The 26,774-nt window shown below is 45.5% G+C and overlaps 1 protein-coding gene across 2 annotated transcripts in view; it reads right to left on the bottom strand.

The window, feature by feature from the left end:
* Nucleotides 1-26,439, bottom strand: part of LOC106572722 (fidgetin-like protein 2) — a 49,406-nt gene extending 22,967 nt beyond the window's left edge. The window contains exons 1-2 of one of the 2 annotated variants that reach the window (XM_014147151.3): nucleotides 26,250-26,439; nucleotides 15,233-15,399 (exon numbers count right to left, since the gene is read on the bottom strand). In XM_014147151.3, the coding sequence (XP_014002626.3) occupies nucleotides 15,233-15,257 (25 nt within the window). In that variant the 5' untranslated portion in view covers nucleotides 15,258-15,399; nucleotides 26,250-26,439. The other variant, XM_014147152.3, reaches the window with a different exon arrangement.
* Between the last annotated feature and the right edge of the window lie 335 nt (nucleotides 26,440-26,774).

Genomic DNA, 26,774 nt, shown 5'->3' with positions numbered 1-26,774 from the left:
CATATGGTTTTCTTTCAGCTTCCCAGAGGGTTGCTGCTTATGCTGCTGCTGCTGCAGATTAACAGAAAAATCTAAACACTGGGATCTAAAAATACACACTGTGCAGAAGGGTTGGTCGATTCCATTTCCTGTCAATTCCTGAATTCCAATTCCAATTCCGATTCAAATTCTGCTCAATGCTTTTCAATTAGGAAAATCTGGATTTGGAATTTGGTTGCCTTTTTTTATTTACTGGAATTGAAATGGAATTGACCCCAACCCTGCTGTGCAGCTACTATTCAATATGAAATGGATAAACAAAATAAAATGAAAGTTGACATGATTAAAAATGACTGTATATGATCTTAATGAATGTTCCTACAGCAGTTTGTTTTTAAGGGAAAAGCACTTACAGTAACTACTTACTGGTTTTTTGTTTAAACGTTGATTAATTGACAAACACTGAGAAATACTGCTGATATTGTGTGTGCAGCAAAAGCGAATCCCATGTAAGCTCGTCAGTCTGTATTTTAGTCTCCTTTTCAACGCTCTCTAAAAAACTCAGACTCCTCTGAAGTAAATAGCTTAGATATGTCACTGTGCTTCGTGCTCGTAGTTTTGGAAACAACTGTTCCCATCCCCCGTGCCTGCTACCCTGCTACACTAACCTAACAGACGTCCACAAATGGTCAGCCACTTATCCCCCCTCCCCTTTAACAAAAACAGGGTTCCTATATATATATGTGTGTGTGTGTGTGTGTGTGTGTGTGTGTGTGTGTGTGTGTGTGTGTGTGTGTGTGTGTGTGTGTGTGTGTGTGTGTGTGTGTGTGTGTGTGTGTGTCCACTAATATATCAAAGAACAGCTGTCTGAAGGCTCTGTGATGACAACTCACCCCTTCCATCTGTCTCCCTCCTCCTTCTCCTCCTCCTCCCTTATTCTCAGCCATCTCTTCCCCCTGCAGTCTCTATCTCTCCCTCTCCTCTACAGCTCTGCTCTATCTTTTCCTTCCAATCTCCTCTTTCCCCCTCCTTACAAGCTATCTCTTTCTTTCTCCCCCCATATAATCTATCCCTCTCTCCCCCTCTTTATAATCTCTCTCTCTCTCTCTCTCTCTCTCTCTCTCTCTCTCTCTCTCTTTTTCTCTCCCCTCTTTATCTATATATGTCTTTCTTTCTCTCTCTTTCTCTCTCTCTGTCACGTCCTGACCATAGAAGCTTTTATTTTCTATGGTAGAGTAGGTCAGGGTGTGACGGGGTTGTGTCTAGTTTAGATTTTCTATGTTGTCATGTTCTTGTTTTTGTATTTCTATGTTTTTTGGGGGGATGATCTCCAATTAGAGGCAGTTGGTCATCGTTGTCTCTAATTGGAGACCATACTTAAGTAGTTGTTTTTCCCACCTGGGTTTGTGGGAGATTGTATTTTGAGTAAGTGTCTGTTGCACCTCTTCGTCACGGTTTGTTGTTTTGTTTATGAGTTTATTTGTATGTCTTGCATAGTTTCACAGTTTAAATAAAATGTGGAACGGAATACACGCTGCACTTTGGTCCCATTCTTCAGACAGCCGTGACACTCTCCCTCTCTTTATAATCTATCTCTCTGTTCTCCTTCTCTCTCTCCCCTTCTTTATAATCTCTCTCTCTCTCTCTTTCTCTCTCTCTCTCTCTCTCTCTCTCTCTCTCTCCCTCTTTATAGTCTATCTCTCTGTTCTCTATCTCTCTCTCTCCCCCCCTCTTTATAATCTATATATCTCTCTCTTTCTCTCTCTCCCACGCTTTATAATATATCTATCTCTCTCTTTCTCTCTTTCCCCCTCTTTATAATTTATGTATCGCTCTCTTTCTCGCTTTCTTTATAATCTCTCTCTTTCTTTCTCTCTCTCCCTCCTTATAATCTTTCTCTCTCTGTCCCTTCCCTTTGGTCTGACTACATGGACACCAGCTCTGAGATGTGTTGCTCCTCTGACCACATGGACACCAGCTCTGGGATGTGTTGTTGCTCTGACTACATGGACACCAGCTCTAGGATGTGTTGTTGCTCTGACTACATGGACACCAGCTCTGGGATGTGTTGTTGCTCTGACTACATGGACACCAGCTCTAGGATGTGTTGTTGCTCTGACTACATGGACACCAGCTCTGGGATGTGTTGTTGCTCTGACTACATGGACACCAGCTCTGGGATGTGTTGCTCCTCTGACCACATGGACACCAGCTCTGGGATGTGTTGTTGCTCTGACTACATGGACACCAGCTCTGGGATGTGTTGTTGCTCTGACTACATGGACACCAGCTCTGGGATGTGTTGCTCCTCTGACCACATGGACACCAGCTCTGGGATGTGTTGTTGCTCTGACTACATGGACACCAGCTCTGGGATGTGTTGTTGCTCTGACTACATGGACACCAGCTCTGGGATGTGTTGTTGCTCTGACTACATGGACACCAGCTCTGAGATGTGTTGTTGCTCTGACTACATGGACACCAGCTCTGAGATGTGTTGTTGCTCTGACTACATGGACACCAGCTCTGGGATGTGTTGTTGCTCTGACTACATGGACACCAGCTCTAGGATGTGTTGTTGCTCTGACTACATGGACACCAGCTCTGGGATGTGTTGTTGCTCTGACTACATGGACACCAGCTCTGGGATGTGTTGCTCCTCTGACCACATGGACACCAGCTCTGGGATGTGTTGTTGCTCTGACTACATGGACACCAGCTCTGGGATGTGTTGCTCCTCTGACCACATGGACACCAGCTCTGGGATGTGTTGTTGCTCTGACTACATGGACACCAGCTCTGGGATGTGTTGTTGCTCTGACTACATGGACACCAGCTCTGGGATGTGTTGTTGCTCTGACTACATGGACACCAGCTCTGGGATGTGTTGTTGCTCTGACTACATGGACACCAGCTCTGGGATGTGTTGCTCCTCTGACCACATGGACACCAGCTCTGGGATGTGTTGTTGCTCTGACTACATGGACACCAGCTCTGGGATGTGTTGTTGCTCTGACTACATGGACACCAGCTCTGAGATGTGTTGTTGCTCTGACTACATGGACACCAGCTCTGGGATGTGTTGTTTTGGGTTAGCACACAACACAAAAAAAGCAAAAAAGCTCACAATAAATGATTGTTGTGTAACAACAAAAATATAAATATAACGTTGTTACCAGTGTAGTTACAATGTTACTACACAGATATTGGAGGAACTCAATGATGTTGTGATGTGTTTTACGACACCGATGCTTTTACATTACAAATGGTCAGCTAACTGCATAACTGAAGAAGGTAGGTGTGTGGTAAATGACTAATTAGTCACCATAGCGTGAACTGTTCTGGCTGAATTCTGCTGCCTCAGCACCCTTGTGAACTCTGAGAATGTGTATCTTAATTGGGCCCTTAATGGTAGTGGAGATGTCCTTAATGAGCTGATGAACCCAGGGAGAGGGAAGTATGGCCGTGCTGCCTTAGACCTAGGTGCCCTAACCCCTACCTGATCTCTGGACATAAAGACACTCATACACATGCAAAACCACACAAAATGCAAGAACACACACATTAACATGTATGCACATAAGCACACACACACACACACACACACACACACACACACACACACACACACACACACACACACACACACACACACACACACACACACACACACACACACACACACACACACACACACACACACACACACACACACACACACAGCGGTGGGGGCTAATTAGAGCTCATTCACAGCCCTCACTAATGATCTCAGCTCTCATTCACACAGACACTTCAGCAGGCGCTGAGAAAATACAATACCATCTCTATCTCCATGCTGCTACCGCTGTACCCCTCACCATCTCTATCTCCATGCTGCTACCGCTGTACCCCTCACCATCTCTATCTCCATGCTGCTACCGCTGTACCCCTCACCATCTCTATCTCCATGCTGTCACCGCTCTGTACCCCTCACCATCTCTATCTCCATGCTGCTACCGCTGTACCCCTCACCATCTCTATCTCCATGCTGCTACCGCTGTACCCCTCACCATCTCTATCTCCATGCTGCTACGCGCTGTACCCCTCACCATCTCCATGCTGCTACCGCTGTACCCCCTCACCAGTCTCTATCTCCATGCTGCTACCGCTGTACCCCTCACCATCTCTATCTCCCATGCTGCTACCGCTGTACCCCTCACCATCTCCATGCTGCTACCGCTGTACCCCTCACCATCTCTATCTCCATGTTGCTACCACTGTACCCCTCACCATCTCTATCTCCATGCTGCTACCGCTGTACCCCTCACCATCTCTATCTCTATGCTGCTACCACTGTACCCCTCACCATCTCTATCTCCATGCTGCTACCGCTGTACCCCTCACCATCTCCATGCTGCTACCGCTGTACCCCTCACCATCTCTATCTCCATGCTGCTACCGCTGTACCCCTCACCATCTCCATGCTGCTACCGCTGTACCCCTCACCATCTCTATCTCCATGCTGCTACCGCTGTACCCCTCACCATCTCTATCTCCATGCTGCTACCACTGTACCCCTCACCATCTCTATCTCCATGCTGCTACCGCTGTACCCCTCACCATCTCTATCTCCATGCTGCTACCGCTGTACCCCTCACCATCTCTATCTCCATGTCTGCTACCAGCTGTACCCCTCACCATCTCTATCTCCATGCTGCTACCACTGTACCCCTCACCATCTCCATGCTGCTACCGCTGTACCCCTCACCATCTCTATCTCTATGCTGCTACCGCTGTACCCCTCACCATCTCTATCTCCATGCTGTCACCGCTGTACCCCTCATACCCCTCCTCTCCAACCTGGTCCTCTCACTATAGAAGAAAACACCTGCTCTGAAAATCCAGGGAAAAACTTGTGCACACACAGAACACACCAGTGCTTTTCTTTTTGAATATGCCTAAACTGTGGACCAGTTTGACGCTCACACTTTATAGAGTGACCAACCTCGAGCGCAATGAGAAACAGAGATTCTTGGCAGATATATGTAGGAGCCATGCTGTAACCTAGTCCTATGGGGGGCCTTGTAAAAGTCAGCCCGGCCCTCATGAGTCAAGTCAGCCCGGCCCTCATGAGTCAAGTCGGCTCGGCCCCCATGAGTCAAGTCAGCTCGGCCCCCATGAGTCAAGTCAGCTCGGCCCCCATGAGTCCAGTCAGCCCGGCCCTCATGAGTCAAGTCAGCCCGGCCCTCATGAGTCAAGTCAGCCCGGCCCCCATGAGTCAAGTCAGCCCGGCCCTCATGAGTCAAGTCAGCCCGGCCCTCATGAGTCAAGTCAGCCCGGCCCTCATGAGTCAAGTCAGCCCGGCCCTCATGAGTCAAGTCAGCCCGGCCCTCATGAGTCAAGTCAGCCCGGCCCTCATGAGTCAAGTCAGCCCGGCCCTCATGAGTCAAGTCAGCCCGGCCCCCATGAGTCAAGTCGGCTCGGCCCCCATGAGTCAAGTCAGCCCGGCCCCCATGAGTTAAGTCAGCCCGGCCCTCATGAGTCAAGTCAGCCCGGCCCCCATGAGTCAAGTCGGCTCGGCCCCCATGAGTCAAGTCAGCCCGGCCCCCATGAGTCAAGTCAGCTCGGCCCTCATGAGTCAAGTCAGCCCGGCCCCCATGAGTCAAGTCGGCTCGGCCCCCATGAGTCAAGTCAGCTCGGCCCTCATGAGTCAAGTCAGCCCGGCCCCCATGAGTCAAGTCAGCCCGGCCCCCATGAGTCAAGTCGGCTCGGCCCCCATGAGTCAAGTCAGCCCGGCCCCCATGAGTCAAGTCAGCTCGGCCCCCATGAGTCAAGTCAGCCCGGCCCTCATGAGTCAAGTCAGCTCGGCCCCCATGAGTCAAGTCAGCCCGGCCCTCATGAGTCAAGTCAGCCCGGTTCACAGAAAGGAGAGTTACAAAATGTGCTGGAGCTGAAGGCTTGGAGCTGAAGGCTTGGAGCTGAAGGCTTGGAGCTGAAGGCTTGGAGCTGCCCCACTCTACTCTAAGTCAGGCCAGGCAGGCATATGTGTGTCGGTGTGTTGAAAAGAAAAGGTATCCCTCCACCAGCAGTGGGGGCCCCCAGCAACAAGGGTTAGGGCACTCCTGGGCTACCGGCCTGGGACTGATTTAGGAGCCTGTTTGAAGTGTAGATTACAGATTCTTTGCACCAAATCCCTCCAGGAGTATCCATGGCCCCTGGAATCTCTCTCAAGTTTCATTCAGGTCCGGCCATAGCTGGCAGGCCTAACTTGGGGTCTTCTGGATGAGAGATAGAGCGCCAGGAGCCAGGGGGTAGGAACAACGGCCGGACGGAAACACAGAGGGGACATGACGAAACAGATGAGGTGAATAGAAGGTCTATGAAAGCTCTCAATGAGGAAAGAGTGTATCCCAGCTCTCTCTCTCTCTCTCTGTGTGTGTGTGTGTGTGTGTGTGTGTGTGTGTGTGTGTGTGTGTGTGTGTGTGTGTGTGTGTGTGTGTGTGTGTGTGTGTGTGTGTGTGTGTGTGTGTGTGTGTGTGTGTGTGTGTGTGTGTGTGTGTGTGTGTGAGACTAAGCTGAAATACTAGTGCTAGGAGTCAGAAGTAACATAAGAAAGTAGGAATATTTAGTCTTCCCCACAAAGAAAATTCAGACATGTGGGTGAGATTGTTCACATGTACACCACATACATTAACCCTCCTCTTCACATGATTTGTGTCCAGAAGAATCGTGAAGAAAGGGTTAAAACAAATAACAAACCAGGAGTGTCACAATGAACGCTGAGAGAGAGAGGGGGAGAGGTAGGGAGAGAGAGAGAGAGAGAGAGAGAGAGAGAGAGAGAGAGAGAGAGAGAGAGAGAGAGAGAAAGGTAAGGAGAGAGAGAGAGCGAAGGGGAGAGGTAAGGAGAGAGAGAGAGCGAAGGGGAGAGGTGAGAGGAGAGAGAGAGAGAGAGAGAGAGAGAGAGAGAGGGGGTAAGGAGAGAGAGAGAGAGCGAAGGGGAGAGGTAAGGAGAGAGAGCGAAGGGGAGAGGTAAGGAGAGATAGAGAGAGAGAGAGAGAGAGAGAGGAGAGAGAGAGAAGGGTAGACAGGAAAACCTGGCTCCCTGTAGAGGAAAGGCTGTGCAACCACTGCAGAACCTGAGAAGGAGCTGCATTTCCTGACAAAATGTAAAAAATATAAAACAATTAGAGTGTCATTTTCCCAAATTTGAAACCCTTATTCAAGGTTTCAAAGACCTCTCTGATGAGGATAGGCTACCCGTCCTGTTGGGGGAGGACGCAGAGAGCTGTGGGTTGGCAGCGCACTACATTGCTGCCTGCCATAAGTTGAGGGACAGTGTCTGAAAGACCAATCAACCTGCACATGTCCTCTACTGTATGCTTATTGTTATTGTTGAATGTATGGTTATTTTGACCCTTGGTTATTGTTGCTACTGTTGTCCCGTTGACAATTTTGATTCTCATTTTATTTATTTTTTATATTGTAAATATCCAAAATAAGCTTTGGCAATATGTACATTGTTATGTCATGCCAATAAAGCGAATTGAATTGAATTGAAATTAATTGAGAGAGAGAGAGAGAGAGAGGGGGGGGGGGGGGAGAGGGAGAGAGAGAGAGAGAGAGAGACTAAAATACCATAAAGAATGCAGTGTTTTAGTAAGAGGGGGAGAGGTAAGGAGAAAGAGAGAAAGAGAGGGAGAGAGGTAGAGAGAGGGGGAGAGAGGGGGAGAGGTAAGGAGAGAGAAAGAGAGGAGAGAGAGAGAGAGAGAGAGAGAGAGAGAGAGAGAGAGAAAGAGGGGGGAGAGGTAGGGAGAGAGAGAGACAAAGTAGAGAGTGGGGGAGAGAGAGAGAGGGGAGAGGTAAGGAGAGAGAGAGAGGGAAAGAGAGAGAGAGAGGTATGGAGAGAGAGAAAGAGGGGGGAGAGGTAGGGAGAGAGAGGGAGAGAGAGAGAGACGGGGGAGAGGTAGGGAGAGAGAGAGAAAGTAGAGAGAGAGGGGGGAGAGAGAGGGGGAGAGGTAAGGAGAGAGAGAGAAAGAGAGGGGGAGAGGTAGGGAGAGAGAGAAAGAGAGGGGGAGAGGTAGGGAGAGAGAGAAAGATAGGGGGACAGGTAGGGAGAGAGAGAAAGAGGGGGGAGAGGTAGGGAGAGAGAGAGAGAAAGTAGAGAGAGAGGGGGGAGAGAGGGGGAGAGGTAAGGAGAGAGAGAGAAAGAGAGGTAAGGAGAGAGAGAGAGAAAGAGAGGGGGAGAGGTAGGGAGAGAGAGAAAGTAGAGAGAGAGGGGGAGAGGCAAGGAGAGAGAGAGAGAGAGAGAGAGAAAGAGAGGGGGAGAGGTAGGGAGAGAGAGAAAGAGGGGGGGAGAGGTAGGGAGAGAGAGAAAGAGGGGGAGAGAGGTAGGGAGAGAGAGAGAGAAAGAGGGGGGAGAGAGGTAGGGAGAGAGAGAGAAAGAGGAGGGGAGTGGTAGGGAGAGAGAGAGGGAGAGGTAGAGAGAGGTAGAGAGAGAGAGGGGGGAGAGGTAGGGAGAGAGAGAGAAAGAGGGGGGAGAGGTAGGGAGAGAGGGAGGGAGAGGTAGAGAGAGGTAGAGAGAGAGAGGGGGGAGAGGTAGGGAGAGAGAGAGAAAGAGGGGGGGAGAGGTAGGGAGAGAGAGAGGGAGAGGTAGAGAGAGGTAGAGAGAGAGAGGGGGGAGAGGTAGGGAGAGAGAGAGGGAGAGGTAGAGAGAGAGAGGGGGGAGAGGTAGGGAGAGGTAGGGAGAGAGGGAGGGAGAGGTAGAGAGAGGTAGAGAGAGAGAGAGAGAGGGGGGGAGAGGTAGGGAGAGAGAGAGACACCTCTCGCTCTGTGCCAGTGGTCTCAGATACCATAAGCATGATGACTAACTCCACTGTGTGTGCTCTCCTACGATCTCTCTGTCCAGAAAGAGACATGCTAGCAACCTGTTACCAACCGTTCACACCACTCACCACCACAGCAGTACACAGCACAACACTTATTCTAATGAAACAACCTCAAGCTATAGCTACAGTACAAGAAAACCTGTAGTGTGTGTGTACAGGCAGAGCCAGCCGAGACCATTTCATACAAAATGTGGTGTGTTGAATGAGTCCAGAGGCATTCTAAAAGGTATTCTAAACATCCCACCCGTAGTTTGTGACATTCTTGGATATACGTGTTCTGAAGAGAGCAGAGGAGACTGTTGATTGGTCAGTCAGTATGTATGGTCTGCCTGATGGAAGTCAGTTCACAACAGTTCCATCAGTTCACAACAGTTCCATCAGGATCTACCGATTTAATTACCACATCATAAAATAAGATTATAAATAAAGTTTTTTCTTAAATCAGCTAGGGAGGGCCATTGCAAAAGTAAAATAAATAACGTTTCATATAATGATAAATAAGGTCAGACATTTCTTAGTGATCTGGCAACGTTTCTTCTGATAGCGTCATGATTGGTGTATTTTCAACATCAAGAAAACAAATCAACTAGGAGAAAAAACAAGAAATTCACAAATACGTCACTGGCTCGAATTGCAAGGTTTGTCCAGTTTAAATTCTCATTACCTCGCTCCCACCAACACCACATACATCCCACCATTCCACAACGTACTCCAGAGGAATACAAAAGGATTTATATTCCAAACCATTATGAAGTTATACTTGGTAAATTGCTCATTCTGTTAGATTCGTCCCTTTTGTCTTGTAACTATTAGGCCAATAAAGCTCCTTTCAGAGGAGATAAAGAGAAAAGGACTCTTGAGACGCAGACAGACAGAGCAGCCACATGCTGCCCGCTAGACATTGCTGTTGTGGAGAGGTAGAGAGATAGAGGTACAGAGGTAGAGAGGAGGAGAGGAGGAGAGGAGGAGAGGTAAAGAGATAGAGAGGTAAAGAGGTAAAGAGATAGAGAGGTAGAGAGGAGGAGAAGGAGAGAGGTAGAGAGGAGGAGAGGACGAGAGGACGAGAGGGAGAGAGGTAGAGAGGTAGATAGGTAGAGAGGAGGAGAAGGAGGAGAAGGAGAGAGGTAGAGAGATAGAGAGGTAGAGAGGAGGAGAGGAGGAGAGGGAGAGAGGTAGAGAGATAGAGGTACAGAGGTAGAGAGGAGGAGAGGTAGCGAGGTAGAGAGATAGAGAGGTAGAGAGGAGGAGAGGAGGAGAGGGAGAGAGGTAGAGAGGTAAAGAGATAGAGAGGTAAAGAGGTAAAGAGATAGAGAGGTAGAGAGGAGGAGAAGGAGAGAGGTGGAGAGGAGGAGAGGACGAGAGGACGAGAGGACGAGAGGGAGAGAGGTAGAGAGGTAGATAGGTAGAGAGGAGGAGAAGGAGGAGAAGGAGAGAGGTAGAGAGATAGAGAGGTAGAGAGGAGGAGAGGAGGAGAGGGAGAGAGGTAGAGAGATAGAGAGGGAGAGAGGTAGAGAGATAGAGAGGTAGAGAGGTAAAGAGGAGGAGAAGGAGAGAGGTAGAGAGGTAGAGAGATAGAGAGGTAAAGAAGAGGAGAAGGAGAGAGGTAGAGAGATAGAGAGGAGGAGAGGAGGAGAGGGAGAGAGGTAGAAAGATAGAGAGGTAGAGAAGTAAAGAGGAGGAGAAGGAGAGAGGTAGAGAGGTAGAGAGATAGAGAGGTAAAGAAGAGGAGAAGGAGAGAGGTAGAGAGGTTGAGAGGTAGAGAGGAGGAGAAGGAGAGAGGTAGAGAGGAGGAGAGGAGGAGATGGAGAGAGGTAGAGAGGATGAGAAGGAGGAGAAGGAGAGAGGTAGAGAGATAGAGAGGTAGAGAGGAGGAGAGGAGGAGAGGAGGAGAGGTAGATAGGAGGAGAGCCAGAGCAGTGGTAGCCTGAACTCTGAACCAGAGCAGTGGTAGCCTGAACTCTGAACCAAAGCATTGGTAGCCTGAACTCTGAACCAGAGCAGTGGTATCATGAACTCTGAACCAGAGTAGTGGTAGCCTGAACTCTGAACCAGAGTAGTGGTATCATGAACTCTGAACCAGAGCAGTGGTAGCCTGAACTCTGAACCAGAGCAGTGGTATCATGAACTCTGAACCAGAGTAGTGGTAGCCTGAACTCTGAACCAGAGCAGTGGTAGCCTGAACTCTGAACCAGAGCAGTGGTAGCCTGAACTCTGAACCAAAGCATTGGTAGCCTGAACTCTGAACCAGAGTAGTGGTATCATGAACTCTGAACCAGAGCAGTGGTATCATGAACTCTGAACCAGAGCAGTGGTAGCCTAAACTCTGAACCAGAGCAGTGGTATCATGAACTCTGAACCAGAGCAGTGGTAGCCTAAACTCTGAACCAGAACAGTGGTATCATGAACTCTGAACCAGAGCAGTGGTATCATGAACTCTGAACCAGAGCAGTGGTATCATGAACTCTGAACCAGAGTAGTGGTAGCCTGAACTCTGAACCAGAGCAGTGGTAGCCTGAACTCTGAACCAGAGCAGTGGTAGCCTGAACTCTGAACCAGAGTAGTGGTAGCCTGAACTCTGAACCAAAGCATTGGTAGCCTGAACTCTGAACCAGAGTAGTGGTATCATGAACTCTGAACCAGAGCAGTGGTAGCCTAAACTCTGAACCAGAGCAGTGGTATCATAAACTCTGAACCAGAGCAGTGGTATCATGAACTCTGAACCAGAACAGTGGTATCGTGAACTCTGAACCAGAGCAGTGGTATCATGAACTCTGAACCAGAGCAGTGGTATCATGAACTCTGAACCAGAGCAGTGGTATCATGAACTCTGAACCAGAACAGTGGTATCGTGAACTCTGAACCAGAGCAGTGGTATCATGAACTCTGAACCAGAGCAGTGGTATCATGAACTCTGAACCAGAGTAGTGGTATCATGAACTCTGAACCAGAGCAGTGGTAGCCTAAACTCTGAACCAGAGCAGTGGTATCATGAACTCTGAACCAGAGCAGTGGTATCGTGAACTCTGAACCAGAGCAGTGGTATCATGAACTCTGAACCAGAGCAGTGGTAGCCTGTGAAATGAGGGTTTGTGAAACAACAGTTAGTGAAATGAGGGTTTGTGAAACAACAGTTAGTGAAATGAGGGTTTGTGAAACGACAGTTATTGAAATGAGGGTTTGTGAAAACACAGTTTGTGAAATGAGGGTTTATGAAACGACAGTTAGTGAAATTAGGGTTTGTGAAACGACAGTTAGTGAAATGAGGGTTTGTGAAACGACAGTTAGTGAAAGGAGGGTTTGTGAAACGACAGTTAGTGAAATTAGGGTTTGTGAAAACACACTGCCAGAACCACAGGGTTTCTACCGCTAAAGTCATAAACCTTCCAACCTCTTTTCTCTCCGTCTCTCCCTCTTTCCATCTCTTCCTCTTCTAGTTCTGGAACATTTGGACTGGTCCGGCACCAGGAAAAGAACACTGAGGTCATCCAGAGCGCACTAGAAGACCACAGGCTGTCATTTCCTTTCACAACTACACTACTGTGGATTCCTATTCTGTTCAAAATGACTGGACAGAGTGTACGCCACACTACACTACACATAGATACAGAGTGTACACTACACCACACTACACCACACTACACTACACATAGATACAGAGTGCACTATACTACACTACACCACACTACACTACACATAGATACAGAGTGTACACTATACTACACTAGACCACACTACACGACATGTAGATACAGAGTGTACACTACACTAGACTACACCACACTACACTACACGTAGATACAGAGTGCACTATACTACACTACACCACACTACACTACACATAGATACAGAGTGTACACTATACTACACTACACCACACTACACGACATGTAGATACAGAGTGTACACTACACTAGACTACACTACACGACACTACACTACACATAGATACAGAGTGCACATTATACTACACTACACTACACTACACATAGATACAGAGTGTACACTATACTACACTACACCACACTACACGACATGTAGATACAGAGTGTACACTACACTAGACTACACTACACGACACTACACTACACATAGATACAGAGTGTACACTACACTAGACTACACTACACTACACATAGATACAGAGTGTACACTATACTACACTACACCACACTACACGACATATAGATACAGAGTGTACACTACACTAGACTACACTACACGACACTACACTACACATAGATACAGAGAGTACACTACACTACACATAGATACAGTGTACACTACACTACACTACACTACACTACACTACACTACACTACACTACACTACACATAGATACAGTGTACACTACCCTACCCTACCCAACCCTACCCTACACTACGCTACACGTAGATACATAGTGTACACTGCACTGCACTACACTACACTACACGTAGATACAAGACGCCCCACAAGATGGACTTGTGGGGCGTCTGTTTCTCAAACTAGACACTCTAATGTACTTGTCGTCCTGCTCAGTTGTGCACCGGGGCCTCCCACTCCTCTTTCTATTCTGGTTAGAGCCAGTTTGCGCTGTTCTGTGAAGGGAGTGGTAGACAGCGTTGTACCAGATCTTCAGTTTCTTGACAATTTCTCATATGGAATAGCCTTCATTTCTCAGAACAAGAATAGACTGACGAATTTCAGAAGAAAGGTATTTGTTTCTGGCCATTTTGGGCCTGTAATTGAACCCACAAATGTTGATGCTCCAGTCTAAAAAGGCCAGTTTTATTGCTTCTTCAGCTGTGCTAACATAATTGCAAACACAACATGCCATTGGAACACAGGAATGATGGTTGCTGATAATGGGCCTCTGTACGCCTATGTAGATAGTCCAATAGAAAATCAGCCGTTTCCAGCTACAATAGTCATTTACAACATTAACAATGTCTACACTATATTTCTGATCAATTTGATGTTCTTTTAATAGACAAAAAAATTTGCTTTTCCTTCAAAAACAAGGACATTTCTAAGTGACCACAAACTTTTGAACGGTAGTGTAGATACAGAGTGTACACTACACTACACGTAGATACAGAGTGTACACTACACTACACTGCACTGCACTACACCACACTACACTACACTACACTACACTACACTGCACTGCACTACACTACACCACCCCACACTACACTACACTACACTACACTACACTACACGTAGATACAGAGTGTACATATGTAGTGTACTTACTATCGACATGTATCACACATAGCACTGTACGTAACTACAATGTTGGGAAGGGGTGTCAAACTCCATGCACGGTCTAGTGTCTGTGAGTTTGAGTTTTTTCCTTTCAATTAAGACATAGACAACCCGTTGAGGGGAGTTCCTTACTAATTAGTGACCTTAATTCATCAATCAGGTACAAAGGAGGAGTGAAAACTCGCAGACACTAAGATCTCCGTGGACTGAGTTTGGCACCTGTGATATAGTGTATGGTACTTACTATATATTACTATAGGGGTCAATGGGGCTCAGCATTCTGTGATATAGGGGTGAGTGTATTGTACTTACTATATATTACTATAGGGGTCAATGGGGCTCAGCATTCTGTGATATAGGGGTGAGTGTATGGTACTTACTATAGGGGGCAATGGGGCTCAGCATTCTGTGATATAGGGGTGAGTGTATGGTACTTACTATATATTACTATAGGGGTCAATGGGGCTCAGCATTCTGTGATATAGGGGTGAGTGTATGGTACTTACTATAGGGGGCAATGGGGCTCAGCATTCTGTGATATAGGGGTGAGTGTATGGTACTTACTATAGGGGGCAATGGGGCTCAGCATTCTGTGATATAGGGGTGAGTGTATGGTACTTACTATAGGGGGCAATGGGGCTCAGCATTCTGTGATATAGGGGTGAGTGTATGGTACTTACTATAGGGGGCAATGGGGCTCAGCATTCTGTGATATAGGGGTGAGTGTATGGTACTTACTATAGGGGCAATGGGGCTCAGCATTCTGTGATATAGGGGTGAGTGTATGGTACTTACTATAGGGGGCAATGGGGCTCAGCATTCTGTGATATAGGGGTGAGTGTATGGTACTTACTATAGGGGCAATGGGGCTCAGCATTCTGTGATATAGGGGTGAGTGTATGGTACTTACTATAGGGGGCAATGGGGCTCAGCATTCTGTGATATAGGGGTGAGTGTATGGTACTTACTATAGGGGGCAATGGGGCTCAGCATTCTGTGATATAGGGGTGAGTGTATGGTACTTACTATAGGGGGCAATGGGGCTCAGCATTCTGTGATATAGGGGTGAGTGTATGGTACTTACTATAGGGGGCAATGGGGCTCAGCATTCTGTGATATAGGGGTGAGTGTATGGTACTTACTATAGGGGGCAATGGGGCTCAGCATTCTGTGGAGCTGGTCTCAGTTAGGAGGAGAGTAGTTCTGTCAGAGGAGAGCAGTAACCAGCCAGGTCCAGGTTAGTGTCTGTCTGCCTGTTGTCCATCACTGTTACGGGCTGCCAGTACTAATACGCTAAAACACTCTTACCCTGTAGAAGGAGATGAGAGACAGTTACAGATGCACAATGTTTTTGGACAAAATGTTTTTATTGAGGTGGGGACTGTGGATCTGTGCACGTCCGTCCATCTGTTAGTTCAAATGTTAGTCACACACGATATCTCAAACAGCACTGGGCTGAGAGGCGGATGGGGGTGGGGGGGACGGGGGGGGCCTTGTTTTATTTCAATCGATTTAAACAGGGAAATCCCATTGGGAGCCCGGCACACAATCATACAAATTCACAACATTTACAAATCCAACTCAATAAACACCTACAATATTTACAAGCAATTTAAGAAATATAACTTACAAAACACGATTCTGAAAAGTAAACCCATTCCTCAGTAAAAAGGTAATCAACCAGCCGTCCAAACTACTCTATCAGCCCAGGAACATTCAACTTTAGAGAGTTTTGATCACAGGTAAACACACGGGTAAAGACACGGGTAAACACACGGGTAAACACACGCACTCACACACGTTTACGAGCACGCAACCACTTACACACACACACACGCCAATACACATGTATACAAGCAAGCACAAGTGTAAGTACGCACAAGCATACAAGCACGCAACCACGTTCCGCACAGGCATCAACTAACCACACACACTCCAATACACAGGCATCAACTAACCATTTCACACACTCCAATACACAGGCATCAACTAACCATTTCACACACTCTAATACACAGGCATCAACTAACCATTTCACACACTCTAATACACAGGCATCAACTAACCACACACACTCTAATACACAGGCATCAACTAACCATTTCACACACTCTAATACACAGGCATCAACTAACCATTTCACACACTCTAATACACAGGCATCAACTAACCATTTCACACACTCCATTACACAGGCATCAACTAACCATTTCACACACTCTAATACACAGGCATCAACTAACCATTTCACACACTCCAATACACAGACATCAACTAACCATTTCACACACTCTAATACACAGACATAAACTAACCATTTCACACACTCCATTATACAGGCATCAACTAACCACACACACTCCAATACACAGACATCAACTAACCACACACACTCCAATACACAAACATCAACTAACCATTTCACACACTCTAATACACATGCATCAACGAACCACACACACTCCAATACACAGGCATCAACTAACCACACACACTCCAATACACAGGCATCAACTAACCATTTCACACACTCTAATACACAGGCATCAACTAACCACACACACTCCAATACACAGGCATCAACTAACCACACACACTCTAATACACAGGCATCAACTAACCACACACACTCCAATACACAGGCATCAACTAACCATTTCACACACTCCAATACACAGGCATCAACTAACCACACACACTCCAATACACAGGCATCAAGTAACCATTTCACACACTCTAATACACAGGCATCAACTAACCACACACACTCCAATACACAGGCATCAACTAACCACACACACTCCAATACACAGGCATCAACTAACCATTTCACACACTCTAATACACAGGCATCAACTAACCATTTCACACACTCTAATACACAGGCATCAACTAACCATTTCACATACTCCAATACACAGGCATCAACTAACCATTTCACACACAGGCATCAACTAACCATTTCACACACTCTAATAAACAGGCATCAACTAACCATTTCACACACTCTAATACACAGGCATCAACTAACCATTTCACACACTCCATTACACAGGCATCAACTAACCATTTCACACACTCTAATACACAGGCATCAACTAACCATTTCACACACTCCAATACACAGACATCAACTAACCATTTCACACACTCTAATATTTAGACATCAACTAACCATTTCACACACTCCATTACACAGGCATCAACTAACCACACACACTCAAATACACAGACATCAACTAACCACACACACTCCAATACACAGGCATCAACTAACCATTTCACACACTCTAATACACAGGCATCAACTAACCATTTCACACATTCTAATATTCAGACATCAACTAACCATTTCACACACTCTAATACACAGGCATCAACTAACCACACACTCCAATACACAGGCATCAACTAACCACACACACTCCAATACACAGGCATCAACTAACCATTTCACACACTCTAATACACAGGCATCAACTAACCATTTCACCCACTCTAATACACAGGCATCAACTAACCATTTCACACACTCCAATACACAGGCATCAACTAACCATTTCACACACACCAATACACAGGCATCAACTAACCACACACACTCCAATACACAGGCATCAACTAACCACACACACTCCAATACACAGGCGTCAACTAACCACACACACTCCAATACACAGACATCAACTAACCACACACACTCCAATACACAGGCATCAACTAACCATTTCACACACTACAATACACAGGCATCAACTAACCATTTCACACACTCCAATACACAGGCATCAACTAACCATTTCACACACAGGCATCAACTAACCATTTCACACACTCTAATACACAGGCATCAACTAACCATTTCACACACTCTAATACACAGGCATCAACTAACCATTTCACACACTCTAATACACAGGCATCAACTAACCATTTCACACACTCCAATACACAGGCATCAACTAACCACACACACTCTAATACACAGGCATCAACTAACCATTTCACACACTCCAATCCACAGGCATCAACTAACCATTTCACACACTCTAATACACAGACATCAACTAACCATTTCACACACTCTAATACACAGACATAAACTAACCATTTCACACACTCCATTATACAGGCATCAACTAACCACACACACTCCAATACACAGACATCAACTAACCACACACACTCCAATACACAGGCATCAACTAACCACACACACTCCAATACACAGGCATCAACTAACCATTTCACACACTCTAATACACAGGCATCAACTAACCACACACACTCCAATACACAGGCATCAACTAACCACACACACTCCAATACACAGGCATCAACTAACCATTTCACACACTCCAATACACAGGCATCAACTAACCACACACACTCCAATACACAGGCATCAAGTAACCATTTCACACACTCTAATACACAGGCATCAACTAACCACACACACTCCAATACACAGGCATCAACTAACCACACACACTCCAATACACAGGCATCAACTAACCATTTCACACACTCTAATACACAGGCATCAACTAACCATTTCACACACTCCAATACACAGACATCAACTAACCATTTCACACACTCTAATATTCAGACATCAACTAACCATTTCACACACTCCATTACACAGGCATCAACTAACCACACACACTCAAATACACAGACATCAACTAACCACACACACTTCAATACACAGGCATCAACTAACCATTTCACACACTCTAATACACAGGCATCAACTAACCATTTCACACATTCTAATATTCAGACATCAACTAACCATTTCACACACTCTAATACACAGGCATCAACTAACCACACACACTCCAATACACAGGCATCAACTAACCACACACACTCCAATACACAGGCATCAACTAACCATTTCACACACTCTAATACACAGGCATCAACTAACCATTTCACCCACTCTAATACACAGGCATCAACTAACCATTTCACACACTCCAATACACAGGCATCAACTAACCATTTCACACACTCCAATACACAGGCATCAACTAACCACACACACTCCAATACACAGGCATCAACTAACCACACACACTCCAATACACAGGCGTCAACTAACCACACACACTCCAATACACAGACATCAACTAACCACACACACTCCAATACACAGGCATCAACTAACCATTTCACACACTACAATACACAGGCATCAACTAACCATTTCACACACTCCAATACACAGGCATCAACTAACCACTTCACACACAGGCATCAACTAACCATTTCACACACTCTAATACACAGGCATCAACTAACCATTTCACACACTCTAATACACAGGCATCAACTAACCATTTCACACACTCTAATACACAGGCATCAACTAACCATTTCACACACTCCAATACACAGGCATCAACTAACCACACACACTCTAATACACAGGCATCAACTAACCATTTCACACACTCCAATCCACAGGCATCAACTAACCATTTCACACACTCTAATACACAGACATCAACTAACCATTTCACACACTCTAATAAACAGACATAAACTAACCATTTCACACACTCTAATACACAGGCATCAACTAACCATTTCACATACTCCAATACACAGGCATCAACTAACCATTTCACACACAGGCATCAACTAACCATTTCACACACTCTAATAAACACGCATCAACTAACCATTTCACACACTCTAATACACAGGCATCAACTAACCATTTCACACACTCCATTACACAGGCATCAACTAACCATTTCACACACTCTAATACACAGGCATCAACTAACCATTTCACACACTCCAATACACAGACATCAACTAACCATTTGACACACTCCATTACACAGGCATCAACTAACCACACACACTCAAATACACAGACATCAACTAACCACACACACTCCAATACACAGGCATCAACTAACCATTTCACACACTCTAATACACAGGCATCAACTAACCATTTCACACATTCTAATATTCAGACATCAACTAACCATTTCACACACTCTAATACACAGGCATCAACTAACCACACACACTCCAATACACAGGCATCAACTAACCACACACACTCCAATACACAGGCATCAACTAACCATTTCACACACTCTAATACACAGGCATCAACTAACCATTTCACCCACTCTAATACACAGGCATCAACTAACCATTTCACACACTCCAATACACAGGCATCAACTAACCATTTTACACACTCCAATACACAGGCATCAACTAACCACACACACTCCAATACACAGGCATCAACTAACCACACACACTCCAATACACAGGCGTCAACAAACCACACACACTCCAATACACAGACATCAACTAACCACACACACTCCAATACACAGGCATCAACTAACCATTTCACACACTACAATACACAGGCATCAACTAACCATTTCACACACTCCAATACACAGGCATCAACTAACCATTTCACACACAGGCATCAACTAACCATTTCACAGACTCTAATACACAGGCATCAACTAACCATTTCACACACTCTAATACACAGGCATCAACTAACCATTTCACACACTCTAATACACAGGCATCAACTAACCATTTCACACACTCCAATACACAGGCATCAACTAACCACACACACTCTAATACACAGGCATCAACTAACCATTTCACACACTCCAATCCACAGGCATCAACTAACCATTTCACACACTCTAATACACAGGCATCAACTAACCATTTCACACATTCCAATACACAGGCATCAACTAACCATTTCACACACTCTAATACACAGGCATCAACTAACCATTTCACACACTCCATTACACAGGCATCAACTAACCATTTCACACACTATAATACACAGGCATCAACTAACCATTTCACACACACTCCAATACACAGGCATCAACCAACCATTTCACACACTCTAATACACAGGCATCAACTAACCATTTCACACACTCCAATACACAGGCATCAACTAACCATTTCACACACTCCATTACACAGGCATCAACTAACCATTTCACACACTCCAATACACAGGCATCAACTAACCATTTCACACACTCTAATACACAGGCCTCAACTAACCATTTCACACACTCCAATACACAGGCATCAACTAACCACACACACTCTAATACACAGGCATCAACTAACCGCACACACTCCAATACACAGGCATCAACTAACCACACACACTCTAATACACAATAATCAACTAACCACACACACTCTAATACACAGGCATCAACTAACCACACACACTCCAATACACAGGCATCAACTAACCATTTCACACACTCCATTACACAGACATCAACTAACCACACACACTCCAATACACAGGCATCAACTAACCATTTCACACACTCCAATACACAGGCATCAACTAACCACACACACACATCCACATTAACACCCGCTGTCTCCCAGACTGAGTCACACACACATCCACATTAACACCCGCTGTCTCCCAGACTGAGTCACACACACACATCCACATTAACACCCGCTGTCTCCCAGACTGAGTCACACACACATCCACATTAACACCCGCTGTCTCCCAGACTGAGTCACACACACATCCACATTAACACCCGCTGTCTCCCAGACTGAGTCACACACACACATCCACATTAACACCCGCTGTCTCCCAGACTGAGTCACACACACATCCACATTAACACCCGCTGTCTCCCAGACTGAGTCACACACACACATCCACATTAACACCCGCTGTCTCCCAGACTGAGTCACACACACATCCACATTAACAACCGCTGTCTCCCAGACTGAGTCACACACACATCCACATTAACACCCGCTGTCTCCCAGACTGAGTCACACACACACATCCACATTAACACCCGCTGTCTCCCAGACTGAGTCACACACACATCCACATTAACACCCGCTGTCTCCCAGACTGAGTCACACACACACATCCACATTAACACCCGCTGTCTCCCAGACTGAGTCACACACAAAGGTACAGATGCTGTCAAATATATCAGCACCGTTGCATAAATTACAATTTTAAAATAAGTTGATATTGAAAATACTTTTGGCGTTTACGTGTGTATTTGTTAGATTTTACGTGTGTATTTGTTAGATTTTACATGTGTATTTGTTAGATTTTACATGTGTATTTGTTAGATTTTACATGTGTATTTGTTAGATTTTACATGTGTATTTGTTAGATTTTACATGTGTATTTGTTAGATTTTACATGTGTATTTGTTAGATTTTACATGTGTATTTGTTAGATTTTACGTGTGTATTTGTTAGATTTTACGTGTGTATTTGTTAGATTTTACATGTGTATTTGTTAGATTTTACATGTGTATTTGTTAGATTTTACATGTGTATTTGTTTGATTTTACATGTGTATTTGTTAGATTTTACATGTGTATTTGTTAGATTTTACATGTGTATTTGTTAGATTTTACATGTGTATTTGTTAGATTTTACATGTGTATTTGTTAGATTTTACATGTGTATTTGTTTGATTTGCAACTTCACAGGACAAAGAAGAAGAAAAAGAATCTAAAGCAAAATGTTGAGTTTTCACTTCCAAGTCACATGTGTCCTAGACTAAGTTATTCACAATTCAAATACATTTTTTAGGACACAATGATTCTCATTTACTGTGTCGTTTATATCACCTGTCAAAGTTGCTGGTGGCCACAGGGTAAAAATTGGCATTCACCCATTTTGTTTTTATCGGAAAAAGAGCATTCTGCTCCATTGCACTCAATTGTAAAGTGCAAGGGTGCCAATATATTTCACCACATCAATATTCATTAGCCTGAGGCAGACAGGAATGGACACAGAGAGGCTGTGTTCAGAGAGCAGGGCTTTAAAGAGAGCCTTCTAAATCTGACTCCCTCACAAAAACAACCAGAAGACCACTGCTTTCTGTGTGTTAGCTGAGACCAGTGCTCTGTGCATTGGCTGAGACCACTGCTTTCTGTGTGTTAGCTGAGACCAGTGCTATGTGCATTGGCTGAGACCACTGCTTTCTGTGTGTTAGCTGAGACCAGTGCTCTGTGCATTGGCTGAGACCAGGGCTCTGTGTATTGGCTAAGACCAGTGCTTTCTGTGTGTTAGCTGAGACCAGTGCTCTGTGCATTGGCTGAGACCAGTGCTCTGTGCGTTGGCTCAGACCAGTGCTTTCTGTGTGTTAGCTGAGACCAGTGCTTTCTGTGTGTTAGCTGAGACCAGGGCTTTCTGTGTGTTAGCTGAGACCAGGGCTTTCTGTGTGTTAGCTGAGACCAGTGCTTTCTGTGTGTTAGCTGAGACCAGGGCTTTCTGTGTGTTAGCTGAGACCAGGGCTTTCTGTGTGTTAGCTGAGACCAGTGCTTTCTGTGTGTTAGCTGAGACCATGGCTCTGTGTGTTAGCTGAGACCAGGGCTCTGTGTGTTAGCTGAGACCAGTGCTCTGTGCGTTAGCTAGGGCTGTAAAGACTGCTCTGTTGTTCTGTGCGTTAGCTAGGGCTGTAAAGACTGCTCTGTTGTTCTGTGCGTTAGCTAGGGCTGTAAAGACTGCTCTGTTGTTCTGTGCGTTAGCTAGGGCTGTAAAGACTGCTCTGTTGTTCTGTGCATTAGCTAGGGCTGTAAAGACTGCTCTGTTGTTCTGTGCGTTAGCTAGGGCTGTAAAGACTGCTCTGTTGTTCTGTGCGTTAGCTAGGGCTGTAAAGACTGCTCTGTTGTTCTGTGCGTTAGCTAGGGCTGTAAAGACTGCTCTGTTGTTCTGTGCGTTAGCTAGGGCTGTAAAGACTGCTCTGTTGCTCTGTGCGTTAGCTAGGTCTGTAAAGACTGCTCTGTTGTTCTGTGCGTTAGCTAGGGCTGTAAAGACTGCTCTGTTGTTCTGTGCGTTAGCTAGGGCTGTAAAGACTGCTCTGTTGCTCTGTGCGTTAGCTAGGTCTGTAAAGACTGCTCTGTTGCTCTGTGCGTTAGCTAGGGCTGTAAAGACTGCTCTGTTGTTCTATGCGTTAGCTAGGGCTGTAAAGACTGCTCTGTTGCTCTGTGCGTTAGCTAGGGCTGTAAAGACTGCTCTGTTGCTCTGTGCGTTAGCTAGGGCTGTAAAGACTGCTCTGTTGTTCTATGCGTTAGCTAGGGCTGTAAAGACTGCTCTGTTGTTCTATGCGTTAGCTAGGGCTGTAAAGACTGCTCTGTTGTTCTGTGCGTTAGCTAGGGCTGTAAAGACTGCTCTGTTGTTCTGTGCGTTAGCTAGGGCTGTAAAGACTGCTCTGTTGTTCTGTGCGTTAGCTAGGGCTGGAAAGACTGCTCTGTTGTTCTGTGCGTTAGCTAGGGCTGTAAAGACTGCTCTGTTGTTCTGTGCATTAGCTAGGGCTGTAAAGACTGCTCTGTTGTTCTGTGCATTAGCTAGGGCTGTAAAGACTGCTCTGTTGTTCTGTGCGTTAGCTAGGTCTGTAAAGACTGCTCTGTTGTTCTGTGTATTAGCTAGGGCTGTAAAGACTGCTCTGTTGTTCTGTGCGTTAGCTAGGGCTGTAAAGACTGCTCTGTTGTTCTGTGCGTTAGCTAGGGCTGTAAAGACTGCTCTGTTGTTCTGTGCGTTAGCTAGGGCTGTAAAGACTGCTCTGTTGCTCTGTGCGTTAGCTAGGGCTGTAAAGACTGCTCTGTTGTTCTGTGCGTTAGCTAGGGCTGTAAAGACTGCTCTGTTGTTCTGTGCGTTAGCTAGGTCTGTAAAGACTGCTCTGTTGTTCTGTGCGTTAGCTAGGGCTGTAAAGACTGCTCTGTTGCTCTGTGCGTTAGCTAGGTCTGTAAAGACTGCTCTGTTGTTCTGTGCGTTAGCTAGGGCTGTAAAGACTGCTCTGTTGCTCTATGCGTTAGCTAGGGCTGTAAAGACTGCTCTGTTGCTCTGTGTATTAGCTAGGGCTGTAAAGACTGCTCTGTTGCTCTGTGTATTAGCTAGGGCTGTAAAAACTGCATTCTCATGAGACTTACTGTAACACAATAAGGCACTAGAAGTAGTCAAAATAATGATAAACGATGTTTCCTACAACAACGTTTTACCCACAGCAGGCATTCTGACTGACTGATTTTCCCGTTTTCAGATATACTCTTGATACAAATGAAAGGAAATTTCAAAACAAGGACATTACATTTTAGTTTTGCTCTACTTTCCAGGGAAAATAAGCCAAGCATTTCTAGTGAAATCATGTACTCAGATGAAATGTATTATAATCTTGCTGCATTTTTTTTGTATTATTTTTTTAATTAGATTTGTTGATCTAATATGACTTTAGCCTCTCCAACAACCCCAGGACTATCAGATCACATCGAATTGAACAGATCTTACATAAAAATGGCAAACATTCATGTCTCAAAAGGTGCACATATTGAAAATACTTGGTCCTCAAAACATAATGGATAAATTCCACATCCTGTTTCAGACCAGCTAGAAGAGTATTAGGCTGAATATTGAAAAAGCTATGTTGAAAGTCAGAATGAACATGTGCAATTTTCCGTTACATACAGGACTTAACAACTTCATTCCATGAATATCCAAAATCTGTAATGTGGATTTTTAGCATGTTTCTTCAATGCGATAAAAAGCGTGAAACTCTTCGTAAAGCGGTCCAACCATTACCATCCAATCATATGGAAGTGAATATTATGCAGTAACCCCAGCGCACGGCTGTCCCTGAACAATGGACTGCACAAGGCTTCTGTCTGGAGTGGGCTGAACTGATTTACCTAAACCTGACACACACAGACATCTCTAAATTAACTTTTATAAGTAGACTCATTTCTAAATTGCTTTGAAATAAACAGAGCTATTTATACACTTCTAGAAATATGAAATAGTGCAGACGATGAGAAAGAATTATAGAAAGAGATATTGGCAGAGAGAGGTAAGTGAGAGGGCAGAGAAACCCACAGGGGCTAAACAGATGGACAGATAGACAGAAGAACAGGAGATGTTGAGCTTGGGAATGTACATAGTGGCCAGCGGCCAAAGACAAGTCCACGCTTCCTGTACTTCCTTCACACCCACAGAGATAGAGCCAAGTCAAACAGACACAGACAGACACCTCCTACCACGCTACAGTAGAAACACAGCACAGCGCTGCGGTCACAACACTCCAACACTGAAGACAGAGGAGAGAGAAGCTGTTCTTACCTATTCATGCCTGCAGATTCTCTTTCTATCGGAACGCAGCAGTTAGATAATCCTGTGGGGCAGAGAGCAGACCTTGTGTTCACCGCTGCCCTTTTTTTCTCCATGTATGGGACACAACTCAACTATCCCTCTCCCTCCCTCCCTCTCTCCCTCCTCTCTCTCTCTCTCTCTCTTTCTAGCTCTGCCTGCCAGTGACAACAGAGTGCACACACACAATTCCCCTCCCCCATCCCTCCCTCCTTCCCATCCCTCCCTCCCTCTTTATGTTAAAAGTATTTAAGCAGGGAGAGAGAATGAGAGGGGGGGAGTTGACCAATCATGCTTTGAGAGAGAGAGAGAAGGAGAGAAGAGGAGAGGAAAGAGGGTTGGAGGGAATTGAGTTTTGCCCAGGATAATTAGCTAGGGGCAGGGGGTCAGGGGGTACAGAGAAGGGTAATAAGGTAAGGGGAAGGAAGAGTGCTTACAGATTTGGGTGGGAACACTCTCATTTAACTCCCCTCAGTGTTGTGTCCGGAGATAAAATAC

Source organism: Salmo salar, chromosome 15 (genome assembly GCF_965601325.2).
Source record: "Salmo salar chromosome 15, fSalSal1, whole genome shotgun sequence".
In the NCBI taxonomy this organism is placed as follows: Eukaryota; Metazoa; Chordata; class Actinopteri; order Salmoniformes; family Salmonidae; genus Salmo; species Salmo salar.
The sequence above is the reverse complement of the archived record's forward strand: the minus strand, read 5'-3'. Positions and strand labels throughout refer to the sequence as shown.